This window comes from Myotis nattereri, assembly GCF_964212035.1.
Source record: "Myotis nattereri genome assembly, chromosome: 13".
Lineage (NCBI taxonomy): Eukaryota > Metazoa > Chordata > Mammalia > Chiroptera > Vespertilionidae > Myotis > Myotis nattereri.
In genome coordinates, this window is record NC_138088.1 from 49,960,750 (window position 1) to 49,979,702 (window position 18,953).

The following is an 18,953-nucleotide window of genomic DNA, read 5'->3' on the forward strand; positions in this document are numbered from 1 at the left end:
TTTATAGGTCTTTCAAAACTCTGGGGTGTGTGTGGGGGGAGGGAGGGGATGGAGGGACCCAGAGTTCATTTGATCATTTATTTCAGAATGGAAACATAACTTTGGACTCTGTGATTCAATTCACCAAACATCGGTTTAGCATACTACCATACCTTGGTTTTTACCCTTAACTATAACTTAGAAATCACTATACTAAATTTGATGTTTCTCAATCCTTTATTTGTGTCTAATCTTTATAAGTACCCACAAACAATATATATCTTATATGTTTTAAAACTTTATACAAATAAATTATTCTTTTTTAAAAAAACTTCTATGGAATTTATTGGAGTGGCATTGGTGAATAAAACTATATTAGTTTCAGGTATGCAGTTCTGTAATACATTATCTGTATATTGTGTGTTCACCATCCCAAGTCAAGCCTCCTTCCCTTATCATTTATCCCTCCTTTACTTTCTTCTACTTTCCCCTACCCACCTTTCTCTCTAGTAATCACCATAGTGTTATCTGTGTTTATGAGGTTTTTTTTGTTTTTGCTTAATCCCTTCACTTTTTTCACCCAACCCCCCAAACCCCTTCTCTTTTGACAGCTGTCAGTCTCTTTTCTGTGTCTATGAGTCTGTTTCTGGTTTGTAAGTTTATTTTGTTCATTAGATTCCACATATAAGTGAAATAATATGGTACTTAACTTTCTCTGACTGGCTTATTTCACTTAGCATAATACTCCCAAGGTCCATTCATGTTGTTGCAAAAGATAAGATTTCCTTCTTTTTTATGGCCCAGTAATATTCCAATGCATAAATGTACCATGGCTTTTTTATCCACTCATCTACTGATGGGCACCTTGGCTATTGTAAATAATGCTGCAATGAGTATAGGGGTGCATACATTCTTTCTAATCAGTGTTTTGGGTTTCTTCTGATATATTCCCAGAAGTGGAATTTTTGGGTCATTTTTTGAGTAAACTCCATACTGCTTTCAATAGTGGCTGTACCAGTCTGCATTCCCATCAACTGCATGAGGGTTCCCTTTTCTCCACATCCTCACCCACACTTATTTGTTGATTTATTATTGACTAGAGGCCCGGTGCACAAAAATTTGTGCACTCGGGGGGGAAGGGGGGCTCTCTCAGCCTGGCCTGTGCCCTCTTGCAGTCTGGGACCCCTCGGGAGATAATGCCCTGCTGGCTTAGGCCTGCTACCGGGTGGCAGAGGGCAGGCCCAATCCCTAGGTTCAGCCCCTGGTCGGGCTCACAGCAGGGCCGATTGGGGAGTTGGGGAGCTCCCCCCTGTCACACACAGAGCAGGGCCCATCGGGGTTGAGGAGCTCCCCCCTGTCACTCACAGAGTAGGGCCGATAGGGGAGTTGGGGCACTACCCCCTGTCACACACAGAGCAGGGGGTTGGGGCGCCGCCCTCTATCACCCACAGAGCAAGGCCAATCGGGGGTTGGGGCGCCGCCACTGTCACACTCAGGGCAGGGCCGATGGGGAGGTTATGGCTCTATGCCATCACACACACAGCAGGGCCCGTGGGGGGGGGGGGGCGGTTAGGGCGCCGCCTTCTATCACCCACAAGGCAGGGCCGATCAGGGGGTTGGGGCACCGCCACTGTCACACTCAGGGCAGGGCCGATGGGGAGGTTATGGATCTACCCCGTCACACACAGAGCAGGGCCCGTGGGGGGTTTGGGCGCTGCCCCCTGTCACGCTGATCCCAGTGCTGGGAGACCTCGCGGCTCCGCTGATCCTGGTGCTGGGAGGCATATAACCCTTTTACTACATAGCATAGAAGCCTGGTGCATGGGTGGGGGCCGGCTGGTTTGCCCTGAAGGGTGTCCTGGATCAGGGTGGGGGTCCCCACTGGGGGGCCTGGCCAGCCTGGGTGAGGGGATGATGGCTGTTTGCAGCTCGTCACACACTCTTCGGGGTGGGGGTCCCCACTGGGGTGCCTGGCCAGTCTGGGTGAGGGGCTGAGGGCTGTTTTCAGGATGTCGGGTGACTGAAGCTCCCAACCGCTCCTTTTTTTCTTTTTCTTTTTCTTATTCTGGGCAAGCTTTAGCTCTGAGGCTCCAGCTCTGAGGCCTCTGCTGCTGAAAGCAGGTATCTGGTTTGTTTGTGTTCTATAATCGAAACTCTGTATCAACTCCAGCTCTGAGATCCTGGCTCGCTGAAAGCATGTTTCTGGGGGTTTGTTTAGCTTCTGTTATTGTTACAATGTTTCAAACTGCCAGCTCAGAGGCCGGCAAGGCAGGGTGGGGAACGTTGGAGTCCGCCGTCACTGAAGCAAGCAAGCAAGCCTCATTCATGTTCGCTTCAAGCTGCCTGGCTGCCGGCCGCCATCTTGGCTGGCAGTTAATTTGCATATCTCGCTGATTAGCCAATGGTAAGGGTAGCGGTCATACGCCAGTTACCATGTTTTTCTTTTATTAGATAGGACTAGAGGCCCGATGCACAAAAGTTTGTGCACTCGGGGGGAAGGGGGGCGTCCCTCAGCCCGGCCTGTGCCCTCTCGCAGTCTGGGACCCCTCGGGAGATAACGACCTGCTGGCTTAGGCCTGCTCCCGGGTGGCAGAGGGCAGGCCCAATCCCTAGGTTCAGCCCCTGGTCAGGCTCAGAGCCGGGCCGATTGGGGAGTTGGGGCGCCGCCCCGTCACGCACTGAGCAGAGCGGATCGGGAGGTTGCGATGCCACCCTCAGTCACGCTCAGGGTAGGGCTGATTGGGGGGTTGGGGCACCGCCCCCTGTCACACTCAAGGCAGGGTCGATGGGGAGGTTGTGGCGCCACCCCCTGTCACGCACAGAGCAGGGCCGATCAGGGGGTTGGGGAGCTCCTCCCTGTCACCCACAGAGTAGGGCCGATAGGGGAGTTGGGGCACCGCCCCCTCTCACACACAGAGCAGGGCGGATCAGGGGGTTGGGGGGTTGCACCATGTCATACTCAGGGCAGGGCCGATGGGGAGGTTATGGCTCTACCCTGTCACACACAGAGCAGGGCCCGTGGGTGGCGGTTGGGGCATCACCCTCTATCACCCACAGAGCAGGGCCGATCATGGGGTTGGGGTGCCGCCACTGTCACACTCAGGGCAGGGCCGATGGGGAGGTTATGGCTCTACCCCATCACACACAGAGCAGGGCCCGTGGCGGGCGGGGGGGTTGGGGCGCCGCACCCTGTCACACAGCAGGGCGATCAGGGGGTTGGGGAGCTCCCCCCTATCAGGCACAGAGCAGGGCTGATCAAGGGGTTGGGGTGCCTTCCCCTGTCACGAACAGAGCAGGGCTAATAGGGAGGTTGTGGCCCCACCCCCTGTCACACACAGAGCCGCAGGGCGATCAGGGGGTTTGGGCACTGCCCCCTGTCACGCTGATCCTGGTGCCGGGAGGCCTCGCGGGTCCGCTGTTCCCAGTCTTGGGAGGCCTCTCGGCTCCGCTGATCCTGGTGCTGGGAGGCCTCGCGGCTCCACTGATCCCGGTGCTGGGAGGCATATTACCCTTTTACTATATAGGCTAAAGGCCTGGTGCATGTGTGGGGGCTGGCTGGTTTGCCCTGAAGGGTGTCCTGGATCAGAGTGGGGGTCTCCACTGGGTGCCAGGCCAGCCTGGGTGAGGGGATGATGGCTGTTTTCAGCTGGTCACACACCCTTCAGGAGGGTGGGGTCCCCACTAGGGTGCCTGGTCAGTCTGGGTGAGGGGCTGAGGGCTGTTTGTAGCTGGTCACACACCGTTCAGGGTGGGGGTCCCCACTGGGGTGCCTGGCCAGTCTGGGTGAGGGGCTGAGGGCTGTTTTCAGGCTGGCAGGTGACGGATGCTACCAACCGCTCCTTTTTTTCTTTTTTTCTTTTTTTTCTGGGCCAGCTTTAGCTCTGAGGCTCCAGCTCTTAGGCCATGGCTCCTGAAAGCAGGTATCTGGTTTGTTTGTGTTCTATAATCGAAACAATGTATAACTCCAGCTCTGAGATCCCGGCCAGCTGAAAGCAGGTTTCTGGGGTTTTGTTTAGCTTCTATATTTGTAACTATGTTTCAAACTGCAGGCTCAGAGGCCAGCAAGGCAGGCGGGGAACGTTGGTTTCCTCCATCACTGAAGCAAGCAAGCCTCATGTTAGTTTCAAGCTGCCTGGCTGCTGGTCCGCCATCTTGGCTGGCAGTTAATTTGCATATCTCACTGATTAGCAAATGGGAAGGCTAGCGGTTGTAAGCCAATTACCGTGTTTCTCTTTTATTAGATAGGATAGCCATCCTGATAGGTGTGAGGTGATATCTCATTATGTTTTTTATTTTATTTTAAATTATATTGCAGTGACATTAGTCTACATGAACATATAGGTTGCATGTATGGATTACTAATTTACATAATCTGTATATAGGACCATGTGCCCACCATCCAAAGTCAAATCTTTTCCTGTCACCTCATATTAGGACCCCTTTCTTTCCCCACTCCCTCCCTCTGGCAACCACCACACTGCTGTTTGTGTACATAAGTTTCAGTTTTATATTCCACATATGAGCTAAATCATATAGTTGTTAGCTTTCTCTGTTTGACTTATTTCACTTCACATAATGTTCTCAAGGTACATCCATGTTGTTGTAAATGACGCTATTTCTTCCTTCCTTATGGCTGTGTAGTACTCCATTGTGTATATATATACCACATCTTCTTTATCCAGTCCTCTGTCGTAGGGCACTTTGGCTGTTTCCAACTCTTGGCCACCGTGAATAATGCTGCAGTGAACATAGGGGTGCATATGTCTTTGCATATAAATGATTCTAGTTTTTCGGGTATAACCGAGGAGTGGAATTGTTGGGTCGTATGGTAGCTCTATTTTTAATTTTTTGAGGAATCGCCAGACTGCTTTACATAGTGGTTGTACCAGTCTCCATTCCCACCAGCAGTCACTGAGGGTTCCCTTTTTTCCACAACCACTCCGACACTTGTTGCTTGTCTTGTTGATAAAGACTACTCTAACTGGTGTAAGGTGGTATCTCATTGTAGTTTTAATTTGCATTTCCCTGATTGCCAGTGAGGTTGAACATCTTTTCATATATCTATTGGCTATTTGTCTTCTTGGGAGAGGTGTATTTTCTGGTCCTCTGCCCACTTTTTGATTGGATAGTTTGTTTGGTGTTGAGTTTTATGAGTTCTTTTTATATTTTGGAAATTAAACCTTTGTCAGAGTTACTGTTTGCAAATATCTCCCATCTGGTTGGCTGCCTGTTTGTTTTGTTGTCCGTTTCTTTTGCTGTGCAGAAGCTCTTCAGTTTGATATAGTCCCATTCATTTATTTTTGCCTTTACCTCCCTTGTCTTTGGGGTCAAGTCCATAAAATGTTCTCCACATAGGTCCGTAAGTTTGGTACCTATATTTTTTTCTATGTGACTTATAGTCTAGGGTCTTATGTCTAATCTTTGATCCATTTTGAATTAATTTTTGTACATGGGGATAAAATGCAATCCAGTTTCATTCATTTGCATTTCTGTGATGATTAGTGATGTTGAGCATCTTTTCATGTCTATTGGCCATCTGTATGTTCTCTTTTGGAAAAGTGTCTATTCAGCTCCTTTGCCCATTTTTTTTTTATTGGGATTGTTTGTTTTTTTGGTGTTGAGTTCTTTATAAATTTTGGATATTAAATCCTGTATCAGATGTGTCATTGATGAATATGTTCACTCACAGAACCATTCTTTATATATTATTCTGCAATTTAATATGTTTCTGTTTTTGGAGGTGTTGTTTACTGTTGTTTCTGAGATTTATCTGAGTTTCTGGAGTGTAGTGATTTTTAACGTGGTGAAGAAGGACTTTGCCATAGAGGCTCCTTGTGCAAGCGTGTAGAAGTTTTCATACTGTAAATACCTAGGAGTAGAATTGATGGATCTAATGCGTAGATGTGGCATTTTCAAATTCATCAGGTTTTTACCAAATTGTTCGCCGTAATAGTTTTAACAATGATACTTTTAACAGCAGAGTGTGAGTTTTTTCAGCTCCATATTCTCTAACACTTGGTTTTATCAGACATTTTACTTGCTAACCTGATGGCAGTAATGTCTCTTAATTGTTCTCAAATTACTATTTGAAATATTGAGCAGTTTTGAAACAGTATTTATTGGTCATTTAAGTATTATTCTATGAATTGCCTGCCCATTTTTTAGTGCTGTATTTATATCGTGGAGGCCCTCTTCACCTTGCTTGTATTCTTAACTCCCCATGCATGCACCTATTCCTTAACCACCCAGCTCTTCATGTAGACATCTTCCTTCCTTACCCCTTTACATTCCAGTGTCACACACTGGTCCATCACCACCTGTGCACGTTCTTTTCACTCCATTCAGTCTCTGATTCTTCATGCTGAGCCATCCCCCTCTGAGGACACACATGCCCACCCCCTTGGCCCCTTGACACCTCATTGCCAACTTATGTTGATGTTCACTTTGTCCTGTTTGGGTTCTGATACCCCCCAAACTGAACTGCCCCCTTGTGGGATTGTCTTTCTCCTCTTACCTGGGCTCTGAAATCCAAGATGGGGGTAGGCTTTCAGTACTCTACCCTCCTTAGTCTCCTGCTGACATTCTGCTATGGGACTTTTTGATTTTTGACTTTCAATCATCACTGAGGTGGATGCCCACCTGCTCTGCAAAACTCATTTGCTTTAGTTCTGACTTGACCAGGATGGTCAAGTGTTTGACACTCAAAAATGTTATTACAGTCTTATTAAATAAGAAAAATACAGATACAACAGAAACAAATGAGTATATATGAAGGACAAATATTATATTACTGTTGTGAAAGTTAACAAGAATTTGAGGTGTGAAAAGATTTACCTAGGAACTAGAAATAAAACCAAGAATTAAAAAAAACTTATGTTATATAGTAACTAGAGGCCTGATGCACGAAATTCGTGCATGGGTAGGGTCCCTAGGCCTGGCGATCAGGGCCCCCCCAAGCACCCTACTGGCACCAGCCTTGACTGGCCCCACCCCCCACCACCACTGCTGGTCGCCTCCCTTTGGAAGGTAGTCCCCAGATCTACCTGCATCAGAGTCATCTAGAGTGCTTGTTTAAGTGCAGATTCTTAATGCCCTTTTTTCCTGAACCTATTTGCTGTTTTCTATACATATTTCACTTTGCTTATTTTGTTCTTTTACCAGACTGCTCTCTATTCTATCATCATCACTTTTGAAATCATTGCTGTTAATTAGAGCTATCTGATAATTAGGTGCAGATAGAGCAGTTTTAGTGTAGTGGTTAGGAACATAGGCTGTAGATACATACTATCTATGTTGGAATCTCATCTTTACCATTTTTCCAAGATTAAAAGCGAGTTAAAAATATTTCTGTGCCTCAGTGTCTCAGAGAATGAAATAGGGATAACAATTTATCTCATAGGGCTGTTATGTGTATTAAATGTATTAATATTTGTTAATTCCTTACAATAGTGCTTATACATGGAAAGCACTCAGACATTAGCTGCTGTTGTGACTTTTCCTCTTTTTCATCTCTTAACAAAATTTTGTTCTATAGTAACTGGTATACTCATCTTCTTTTTGTACAGACTATAAATTATTTGAGGATAAGGTCTACCTTATTAATTTTTATAGATTTTCAAAGGATTTTGCATAAGTGCTTGATAAATATTTACTGTATAAAATCATAAGAAAATGCCAAAATTGTCAGTATAATTGTTTTTCAGAGCCCATTTGCTTAGAATAAATTATAATCTAAAATATTAATATTATCTGTATTCTATTTCAGGAATTCTAATGAATCATTGCTTGACCAGCACCATTTTACCAGTTGAAATGAGCTATCAGAAATGGGAATAGATCCAACATGTAATAGATGGCTGTTATTCCATGGTGATCGCTTCTTCAAGCCAGTACCTTTTTGATTCCATAGGATCTTTGTCTCTTCATCTTTGAATTCTAATTACTATTGTTGGCAAATAAAATAAAAAGAGTTCATGTAGTTTTTGCCAAAGCTTGAGTCACCATGAGTAGTAGTTTAGGAAAAGAAAAGGACTCTAAAGAGAAAGATCCCAAAGTACCATCAGCCAAGGAAAGAGAAAAAGAGGCAAAAGCCTCTGGAGGTTTTGGGAAAGAGAGCAAAGAAAAAGAACCTAAGACCAAAGGGAAAGATGCCAAAGATGGAAAGAAGGACTCCAGTGCTGCCCAACCAGGGGTGGCTTTTTCAGTTGACAATACGATCAAACGGCCAAATCCAGCACCTGGGACTAGAAAAAAATCTAGCAATGCAGAGGTAATTAAAGAGCTCAACAAATGTCGGGAAGAGAACTCAATGCGTTTGGACTTATCCAAGAGATCTATACATATATTGCCATCATCAATCAAAGAGTTGACTCAATTAACAGAACTTTATTTATATAGCAACAAATTGCAGTCCCTCCCAGCAGAAGTGGGCTGTCTAGTAAATCTCATGACACTGGCTCTAAGTGAAAACTCACTTACCAGTTTGCCTGACTCTCTTGATAACTTGAAGAAGCTGCGGATGCTTGATTTACGGCATAATAAACTGCGAGAAATTCCTTCTGTGGTGTATAGGCTAGATTCTCTCACCACTCTTTACCTTCGCTTTAATCGTATAACTACTGTGGAAAAGGACATCAAAAACCTGTCAAAACTCAGCATGCTTAGCATTCGAGAGAACAAAATCAAACAACTACCTGCTGAAATTGGTAAGAGCTTTGGTTTACTATTATTGTTTGTAGCATTTATTATGCTAAATAATTTGAGTACTTTTCCATACCAGTAAATATTTGATACTTGCCTAAAAGCATCTGGTTTCTAAATTCTATCTTATTTATGGTTTACTTTAATTATTTAAGTTTAGCAATATTAATAGTACATGGTTTGAGATATTGTATAGACTCAAGAAAATGAATTTGAATATAGATGCAATTAGGCCTTTTCCCCACAAACCTAATCTGCTTTCATTTTCATTGAAGAAAAAGTGAATTCTAAGCAGAAAAAAAATGTTTGCCTGATTTTTAAGTTGTTGCCCCCTGTTTTTAAAGTATTTATATATGTAATTTTATTAGATCCATTAAGGCTACATATTCCCATTTCCTGACTTTCCCTTCTTTACCTGAAAAATGTTTGTTTAAATTCACATCCCTTTTCTACCTAAGTTACTACAAAAAATTGGCATATCAGGACAGTGTCAGATGAATATTGAAGAATTTTAAAAGTACTCACATGTTCATTAAAAACAATCCAAGATACAGAAAAGTAGCAGAAAAGTCACATACTAAATGAAACACTGTTAGCAACTTGGTAGATTTCATTTCAGTTTTTGTATATAAAGCTAAATTTTACTGAAACAAATGTTATTAAAGGAATGGTAGTAGAATAAAAATAGGAAATATACATGTGTAAAAAAGTCATTAAAAAGAAATTTATTGCTTTGATATTCTTAATTATGGGAAAAAATTTAGAAACATTTGGAATATAGTAAACCTTTGACTTATCAATTTTGGGAAATTGATAAAGGTATTATCTTTGTGGGCCCTTTTTATAAATTTTAAAAAATTGACATAATTGATTAAGCAACTTTTAAAGGAAAGTTTTCTTTTGTATGAAAGTCCAATTCTTAATAAAAAGGTTGGATTAAGTATTTTCTTGCATTGATGTTATAGTGGGTGATAAAGGAAATTTCCTCTTCTTAGGCTCTGCAGCTTTGTAGAAATGTAATATTCTATATTTTAAAAATTTTATCTAGTTTTGAAGAAGATGCAGTGTAAATTTTAGTTATGGTTTCACTACATTTGACTCTAACCAGATACTTAAAATCGTAACTTAATTTTGGTTTAATTAAATGTACTTAGAAAAATCCATGATAGAGTTTTCTGAAGCAGTAGTTACAAAATGTGGCTCACTTATGAGATATTAAAGTATTCCCAGGAATTTGAATGGAAACATTCCTTTCCATGTGTTCAGATGAGGATGTAGCTGCTGAACGACTTCTGATTTTATACCAGATTCAGTCAAAATTTTACTTGGATATATGGCTCATGGTGGAATAGAAATTATAGGCTTTTGGAGAAAGAAATGCTTACTTTTTATATGGGAAAAAATGTTATTTCCTACCTTTGCTCTTGTTGTTTTGCATATGTTTCATTCTCCATTCTAAAACTTTGGCTTTAATTCCTATGAAGTCTCTCTTTAAGGATTTTTTTTTCCCAATAGAGAACTTATCGTATTACCTGGGAATTAAGAACACATTTTAAAAAACAATTGTTTTGATTTATTTTAGAGTGAGAGAAGGGGAGAGAGAGAGATAGAAACATCAATGTGTGAGAGGAATCAGTGGGCTGCCTCCTGCACACCTCCTACAAGGGATTAAGCCTGAAATTGGAGCATGTGCCCTGATCAGGAATCAAACCAGTGATCTCTTGGTGCATGGGTTGATGCTCAATCTACTGAGCCACACCAGCCGATCAAGAACACATTTCTTAAGCAAGGGATTATTTCATGGGATTTTAAATTTACTTCAGTTGTTCTTGAACATATAAGTATTTAAACATTTTTACTAAAAAGTGAATGTAGTTTTTTAAATTGGAAATTTTTCTTTAATTAAATGGTTGATATTTGTGCCTGTCTAATTTTTTACTTTCATTTCTAAATCTGTAATTTAAAGAATAAGCACAGAATTTATTTTTTAATGAGCATCCTCCCACCATTAGTGACATTATTAAAGTTGATGCTGTAATTTCTGTAAAACTAACTTCATAAATGTTATTTTATTTCAAGAAGGGCATCAGGTAGAAAGTAAACTGCTTTTAAATACAAAACTTAATATTTATTATGAGAAATTAAGACATATAAGATTTAACTTAGATGCATGAATTTGGGGCTGTATACTGTTCTGTACATGAGTACTTTACATACATTATCTCATTAAATTGTATAACCCAAGGAAATAGGTATCTCTCCTCCTATTGTACTGAAGAAGGAACTGAAAATGTAGAGAGATTTAGATAATTTACTCGATATCATGCAGCTAGGAAGTTTAGAATATGAACCTAGATCTTACACTACTGCCCCCTCTGGTCTAGAAAAGTGGGTCCCACTCCCATAGATTATGATTTAGTGGTCTGGCAGGTCCAGGGCATCTGTACTTTTAAAGAATAAGCTGGGTTATTCTATGTGTAGCTGCAATTGAAAGCCATTGCATTAGATTTTTTATTTTTTTGAAGTGGGGAGGATAGCAGCTTAAGATGTAATTCATATACCATACAATTCACAAATTTAAAGTATATAATTCATTGTTTTTTAGCATGTTCACAGAACTGTGCAACCATCACAAACAATTTTTAGAACATTTTCATCACACCAAAAAGAAATTGTATCCCTTAGCAGTCACCACTTCTATTTTCTCCCAACCCCTTAGCCCTAAGGCAAACACTGATCTACTTTCTGTTTCTATAGATTTTCCTATTCTGTACATTTCATATAAATGGAATCATACAAAATATGGTCTTGATGATTGGCTTCTTTCACTTAACATCATGTTTTCTGCATTCATCCATGTTATAGCGTATATTAGTTCTTCATTTCTTTTTATTGCTGAATATATTCCATAGCATGAATATACCACATTTTATTTACCCATTCAGTTATGTTGAACATTTGGGTTTCTACTTTCTAGATATTATGAATACAATTACTATGAACATTTTTGTATAAGTTTGTGTTTGGACATTTGTTTTCATTTTTCTTACATATGTACTTAGAAGTGGAATTACCGAGTCATATGGTAATTTTATGTTTAATATTTTGAGGAACTACTAGACTGTTTTCCTAAGTGAATGCACCATTTTACATTACCAAGAGCAATGTCTGAGGGTTCCAATTTCTCTACATTTTCAATATTCTTGTTATTTTCTTTTTTATTATGGCCATTCCATTTATTATAAAGGAAAGAAGTAGTTATTTTCTGTGATGCCGACCATCCTTTACTATATGCTAAATAAAATCAGCTCTTTTAAGAGTGTTTGCGAAATAAGGCTCAGGCACAAAGATGAAGTAAAATGAAAACTTTACATTTTTAAAAGTGTTACACTCCTTTCATATAATTTGCTAAAACCCATTAGAGAATTTAGAATCCAGAATTTATGCAAATTATCATTTTGTTAAACTCCCATTTATAAGTACTAAATTAACATTGATACATATTAGATTTATAGTATGCATATTAATGACTTTTTATTCTCTTGTTTTATAAGTATACCATTTTCAGTTATGCCATCCAGTTTGTGTTCGGCAGTATATTTGAGGAATGTGAGGAATTAGAAGTTTTAGAAATAGAGCGACTATTTAGTCTAAATCATATATTTGAAACTTAACCATTATTCAAGGTTGTTCTTATAGGGAAATTATATTAAAACTAGAGGCCCGGTGCACGAATTTGTGTACTGGTGAGGTCTCTCGGCCTGGCCTGTGGAGATCAGGCCAAAATCAGCTCTCCAACATCCCGAGGGGATCCAGATTGCGAGAGGGCACAGGCCAGGCCGAGGGACCCCACCGGCGCATGATCGGGGCTGGGGAGGGACTGTGGGAGGGCTCCAGGGCGTGTCCAGCCCATCTCGCCCAGTCCTGATCAGCTGGACCCCAGCAGCAAGCTAACCTACTGGTCGGAGCGTCCACCCCCTGGTGGTCAGTGCGCTTCATAGTGACTGGTCGAACAGTCGAATGGATGGTTGGACACTTAGCTTATTAGGCTTTTATTATATAGGATCAGAATATTTATCTATTTAAGTATTAATGACATCTTTATTAATGACCCGTGATTTGATACCAGGGATTAATATTTACATGGGTGAACATTGGCAGAAAACAGTAAAAGGATACTGAACAGAGAGTACATGTAAGCATATGAAGAGCAGAGGTAAATATATCAGAGAGTAGCCAAGAAAACTCATTTGGTAATGTTCATTTACTTTTCTTCTTTTGTATAAGGTATGTCTTTTTGTGTTAAATAGATAGATGGAAACCTTCATTATTGCTTTTTTTTGTAGATGAGTATTCCATTCTTCCTGTTCAATACCTCCTTTTACCATTTGCTACTTTGAAAGAGGCTTCATGTACACCAAGAGAGTCAAGAAATCCTGTTTTCACAGGGAAAACAGTATATCACCATTCCCTGCTGCCTGCCCCCGCCTCGAGTGGTTCCTTTGAGTTTCATGGTAGATGATTTTGTAAAAAAAAAAAAAAAAAAAAGAAAAGAAAAAAATTTTTTTGGCCTGGATGGACTAGAATGAGGGCCATCAGGTAGTCAGTTTGAATAATTCATTGATTTAATTCAAGAAATTCTGGACAAGGAAGTTTTATAGAATTTTATTCTTCTAGGAAGGAAATGGTTACTTTTTGAAACCAGAAATAAACCCCATCTTTGTCTCTTACTAATATTACTACAATTTATTTCCTTCATTGAATTATGGCCTAGTTTAAGATTTCTCCTCTTATTAAAGTTTCCGCCTAATATATTATTCTTTATAAGATAGGAGAATGATCTGATATGTTAAAGCATATGCTTTTTGAGAACCCAGATATTGTCATTCATTTAAAAAACAATTCACAGCATTCAGATATATGAGAAAGTAGAATAAGCAATTTTTTGTACACATTTGACTCAGTAACATTTATTGAAATAAAAATCAATTTTCTATTGTACTGCAGTGTTACATTTTATAAGTCAAGTTAGATATACAATTAATATATAATAAATGCATATATAATCTATCTATACAAAAATGCAAAAACAGAATGAGCAATTTTTTTAAAAGTTGAAGGATCACAGATTTTAATTCCCAATTATGTAATTTTCTATGAACTATTGTAGACAATAAATGTTAAATTTTTAATAAATGTGGCTTGAAGTGAATATAATGAAACCTAGTATTATTAGTTATTCTTCAATATTAACTCAAATTGTAACCCTTAGTCCCTAAAATTTTTAAAATTTTCCCAGGACTGCCAGGGGTTATACAGTTGCTTTCACGGTCCAGGTAACATTATTTAATTATTTCATTTGAGTATTTTGTACAAGTGTTAATGACTAACTTAGTTTGGCAAGAAAAATAAAACAGGAAAGGGAATTCAGAGTTGTTAATAAATAACTCCTTTTGACCAGGATTCAGTATGAAACCTTAAAGACTTAGAAATGAACTGTTGACTTAGTTTATTGTTATCAAATTGTCAGGTATTTCACTGAACAACAACAAACCTGGAGAAGTTATTGGTAATGGAGGGAGGAAAAGAACAGGGAAAATAGCACTTGTGCTGAGGAAGGATTTGATAGGATATCATTGACTTTTGGTACTGCTGATGTGACAGCACACTACACATTGAAAGCAGTGTGTAGACACTGTTACCCATGTTGCTAAGTTGTAGAAGAAGTTAACTGAAAGAATAAGTCATTTTCTTCTTTTTTAGGTATATTTGAGATACAGCACATTAGTTTCGGGTCAACAATATAATGATTCAGTGTTTGTAAGATGCCATTTTCAAATAACAGTTTAGATTTTGTGTTTGACATTTTAATTATGATAATAGAAAATGAAATTTTCCTTTCAGTATTATTTAATATATTTAATAATTCTTATTAAATTTTTATGTTGGTCAATTTACAGGTGAATTATGTAACCTCATTACGCTGGATGTAGCTCACAATCAACTTGAACATCTTCCAAAGGAGATTGGAAACTGCACACAGATAACCAACCTTGACTTGCAGCACAATGAACTGCTAGACCTCCCAGATACTATAGGTATGGTATGAGAGGTGAAAGAAGATATTGATAATTATTTATAGCTACTTGGACATTAAAATACTATTTTTTAAAGATATATTTTATTGATTTTTTACAGAGAGGAAGGGAGAGGTATAGAGAGTTAGAAACATCGATGAGACAGAAACATCGATCAGCTGCCTCCTGCACACCTCCTACTGGGGATGTGCCCGCAACCAAGGTTCATGCCCTTGACTGGAATCGAACCTGGGAACCTTCAGTCCACAGGCCGATGCTATATCCACTGAGCCAAACCAGTCAGGGCTAAAATACTATTTTTGTTAACAAATATTAAAAGATTAGAATGTAACATTGTCAAAGTAGTAAAAGCTTCTAAAAGATAGTATTTTAAAATCACTATTTCCATTTCCTGGCAGAAAATAATTATATTTTTGAGCTCAACTGGACTATAAAGACTATTAAAGCATATGTATATATTCTATAGCTCTGTGCTTAAATTGCAGAATGGGTGCATTTTCTGTTTTTGCTGATTTCAGAATGTTGCAATGTATTGTATAGAGTATGGTCCTTTTTTTTTTTTTTTTTTTTTTTTACTAAAGTAGACTGTATTGAAAAAAAAAACCATTGCTATGTAGTTTTTAAAACATGGGCAGTATAGTTTAAACCAGTGGTTTTCAACCTGGGGGTCGCAACCCCTTTGGGGGTTGAACGACCCTTTCACAGGGGTTGCCTAAGACCATCGGAAAACACATATATAGTTACATATTGTTTTTGTGATTAATCACTATGCTTTAATTATGTTCAATTTGTAACAATGAAATTGGGGGTCACCACAACATGAGGAACTGTCTTAAAGGGTCACGGCATTAGGAAGGTTGAGAACCACTGGTTTAAAGTGTATTCATCTGTAATATTGAGGGACATAAGGAAAAGTTTAATACTTTATTTTTTTTATATTCTTTGATAGTTGTCAGCAAATAGAGTATACGAGTAGCTCTTATTCCAAAAAAAATGGCAAAATGAATAAGTAATCCTATCTAATAAAAGAGAAACATGGTAATTGGTGTACGACCGCTACCCTTCCCATTGGCTAATCAGGGCAATATGCAAATTAACTGCCAGCCAAGATGGCGGCCGGCAGCCAGGCAGCTTGAAACTTACATGAGGCTTGCTTGCTTCAGTGACGGAGGACTCCAATGTTCCCCGCCTGCCGCTGCAGGCCTCTGAGCTGCAATTCTAAGCAACTATGTAACAAATATAGAAGCTAAACAAAACCCCAGAAACCTGCTTTAGTCCGCCGGGCTTCAGCCAGCAGGATCGCAACATTGTAAGCAAAGGCCAGAAATCTACTTTCAGCAGCGGAAGCCTAAGAGCTGGAGCCAAGCCTCAAAGCTAAAGCTGGCCCAGAATAAAAACGCAGAAAAGAAAAAAAGGAGCGGTTGGGAGCTTCAGTCACCCCCAGCCTGAAAACAGCCCTCAGCCCCTCACCCGGACTGGCCAGGCACCCCATTGGGGATCCCCACCCTGAAGGGTATGTGACCAGCTGCAAACAGCCATCATCCCCTCACCCAGGCTGGCCAGGCACCCCAGTGGGGACCCCCACCCTGAAGGATGTGTGACCAGCTGCAAACAGCCATCATCCCTTCACCCAGGCTGGCCAGGCACCCCAGTGGGGACCCCCACCCTGATCCAGGACACCCTTCAGGGCAAACCAGCCGGCACCCACCCGTGCACCAGGCCTCTACCCTATATAGTAAAAGGGTTATATGCCTCCCAGCACCGGGATCAGCAGAGCCGTGAGGCCTCCCGGCACCGGGATCAGCGTGACAGGGCAGCACCCAAACGCCCTGATCGCCCTGCGACTCTGTGTGTGACAGGGGGCGGGGCCACAACCTCCCTATCGGCCCTGCTCTGTTCGTGACAGGGGAACGCGCCCCAACCCCCTGAACAGCCCTGCTCTGTGCCTGATAGGGGGGAGCTCCCCAACCCCCTGATCACCCTGCGGCTCTGTGTGTGACAGGGTGCGGCGCCCCAACCCCCACCTCTCCACAGGCCCTGCTCTGTGTGTGATAGGGTAGAGCCATAACCTCCCCATCAGCCCTGCCCTGAGTGTGATAGGGTAGAGCCATAACCTCCCCATCGGCCCTGCCCTGAGTGTGAGAGTGGCGGCTCCCCAACCCCATGATCGGCCCTGCTCTGTGGGTGATAGAGGGCGGTGCCCCAACCCCTTGATGGGCCCTGCTCTGTGCGTGACGGGGGGCAGTGCCCCACCCCCCTGATCGGCCCTGCTCTGTGAGTGACAGGGGGCAGTGCCCCAACCCCCTGATTGGCCCTGCTCTGTGCGTGACAGGGAGTGGTTCCGCAACCTCCCCATCGACTCTGCCTTGAGTGTGACAGGGGGCGGTGCCCCAATCCCCCAATCGGCCCTGAGCGTGACTGAGGGGGGCATCACAACCTCCCGATCGCCCTGCTCTGTGCATGACGGGGCGGCGCCCCAACTCCCCAATCGGCCCTGCTCTGAGCCCGACCAGGGGCTGCACCTAGGGATTGGGCCTGCCCTCTGCCACCCGGGAGCAGGCCTAAGCCAGCAGGTCGCTATCTCCTGAGGGGTCCCAGACTGCGAGAGGGCACAGGCCGGCTGAGGGACCCCCCTCCCCCCAGAGTGCACAAATTTTTGTGCACCGGGCCTCTAGTGTTTATTATAATTTTTCATATTGCCATTTATCATATACCATGCTTACTAAAGTAATTCTTTTGCCTTCCTCCATCCCTCTCATCCACACTACTTTGATTGTATAGCAGAAGGTTGAGATTTGGTGAGAAATTAGAACATTTGAGTTTTGATCTGTTAAAAACTCAGCAGTCCTAATTGACCTTTGAGATTCTTCCTCAAATTTATTGGAGAAGCCTGATTCACCTAAAACAGATAGTGGCAAACTAATTAGAATATAGTTTTCCTGATACTTTTCGTCTTTTTTCTAGTCTGCTTTTTTTTTTTTTTTTTTGGAACACACTTTTTCACTGTTAATTTTATTTATTTTTTTAGATACAAAATAATTTGCCATTTACATGCAATAAGCATTAATATTTCAAGAAAAATGATTTTAAATATAATATTACATGCAATAAACATTACAATTTCAAGAAAAAAAGATTTTAAAAGGTTTTAAATATAATAATATTACCAAAACTGTATTAACATAGTATAATGTCACAAAAGTTGTAGGAAATATTAAAAATCTGCAGCCCTAGCCACTTTGGCTCAGTGGATAGAGCATCGGCTTGTGAACTGAAAGGTCCCCAGGTTCGATTCCAGTCAAGGGCACATACCCAAGTTGTGGGTTCAATCCCCAGTGGGGGACTTGCAGGAGGCAGCCGACCCATGATTCTCTCTCATCATGGATGTTTCTATCTCTCCCTTTTCCTTCCTCTCTGAAATCAATAAAAATATATTAAAATAAAATAAAAATCTGCAAATAACAGGATTCTATTATATTCTAAAATATTTTTTTTCCTCTGGCTCTATTTTTGTTCATCAGTTTACATTGTTTATTCCACAAATGAGTGAGACCATGTGATATTTATCTTTCTCCGACCTGCTTATTTCCTCTAGTCTGCTTGAAAAGTATAACTTAAAATGAAAAACAAACAAAAAAACCAACACCTATTCTGGAGGGTCAATGCTGGTCCGGTAGCAGCTGCCCTACTGTCCTTTCCCTGGACTAAAGAAATTAGCCCTAAACTCACAGTTGGAAATCAAGTCTTCTAACTACCACCTTAAAATTACTTTTCCAAAATTCACTTTATGTCCTCACCTTTTCTTTTTTAAAAAACATAAGATGTTTTGACTCTTTAACATGAACATTTGTTTTTTTATCCTCACTTGAGGATATTTTTCCATTGATTTGTAGAAAGAGTGGAAGGGAGGGGAAGAGACAGAAACATCTATGTGAGAGAGACACATTGATTGACTGCCTCCCACATGAGTCCCGGCCAAGGCCAGGGATCAAGCCTACAACCAAGGTATTTGCCCTTGACCAGAATCCAAGGGACCCCTCAATCTGCAGGCCAATGCTCTATCCACTGAGCAAAACTGCTGGCTAGGGCTAGCATGAATACTCTTAAGAGTAGTCATCACTCCTTGATAGTAATCACTGCCATTTATTCCAGGCTGAGCAGTGCCAGGACCACTGA

At 41.2% G+C, this 18,953-nt stretch overlaps 1 protein-coding gene across 2 annotated transcripts in view; it reads left to right on the forward strand.

The window, feature by feature from the left end:
• The window catches only part of SHOC2 (SHOC2 leucine rich repeat scaffold protein), a 59,284-nt gene that overhangs the window by 20,297 nt on the left and 20,034 nt on the right, over window positions 1-18,953 (forward strand). The window contains exons 2-4 of one of the 2 annotated variants that reach the window (XM_081104649.1): window positions 3,853-3,899; window positions 7,745-8,684; window positions 14,640-14,777. In XM_081104649.1, the coding sequence (XP_080960775.1) occupies window positions 7,982-8,684; window positions 14,640-14,777 (841 nt within the window). In that variant the 5' untranslated portion in view covers window positions 3,853-3,899; window positions 7,745-7,981. The remainder of the gene's footprint in view (window positions 1-3,852; window positions 3,900-7,744; window positions 8,685-14,639; window positions 14,778-18,953) is intronic. The other variant, XM_081104648.1, reaches the window with a different exon arrangement.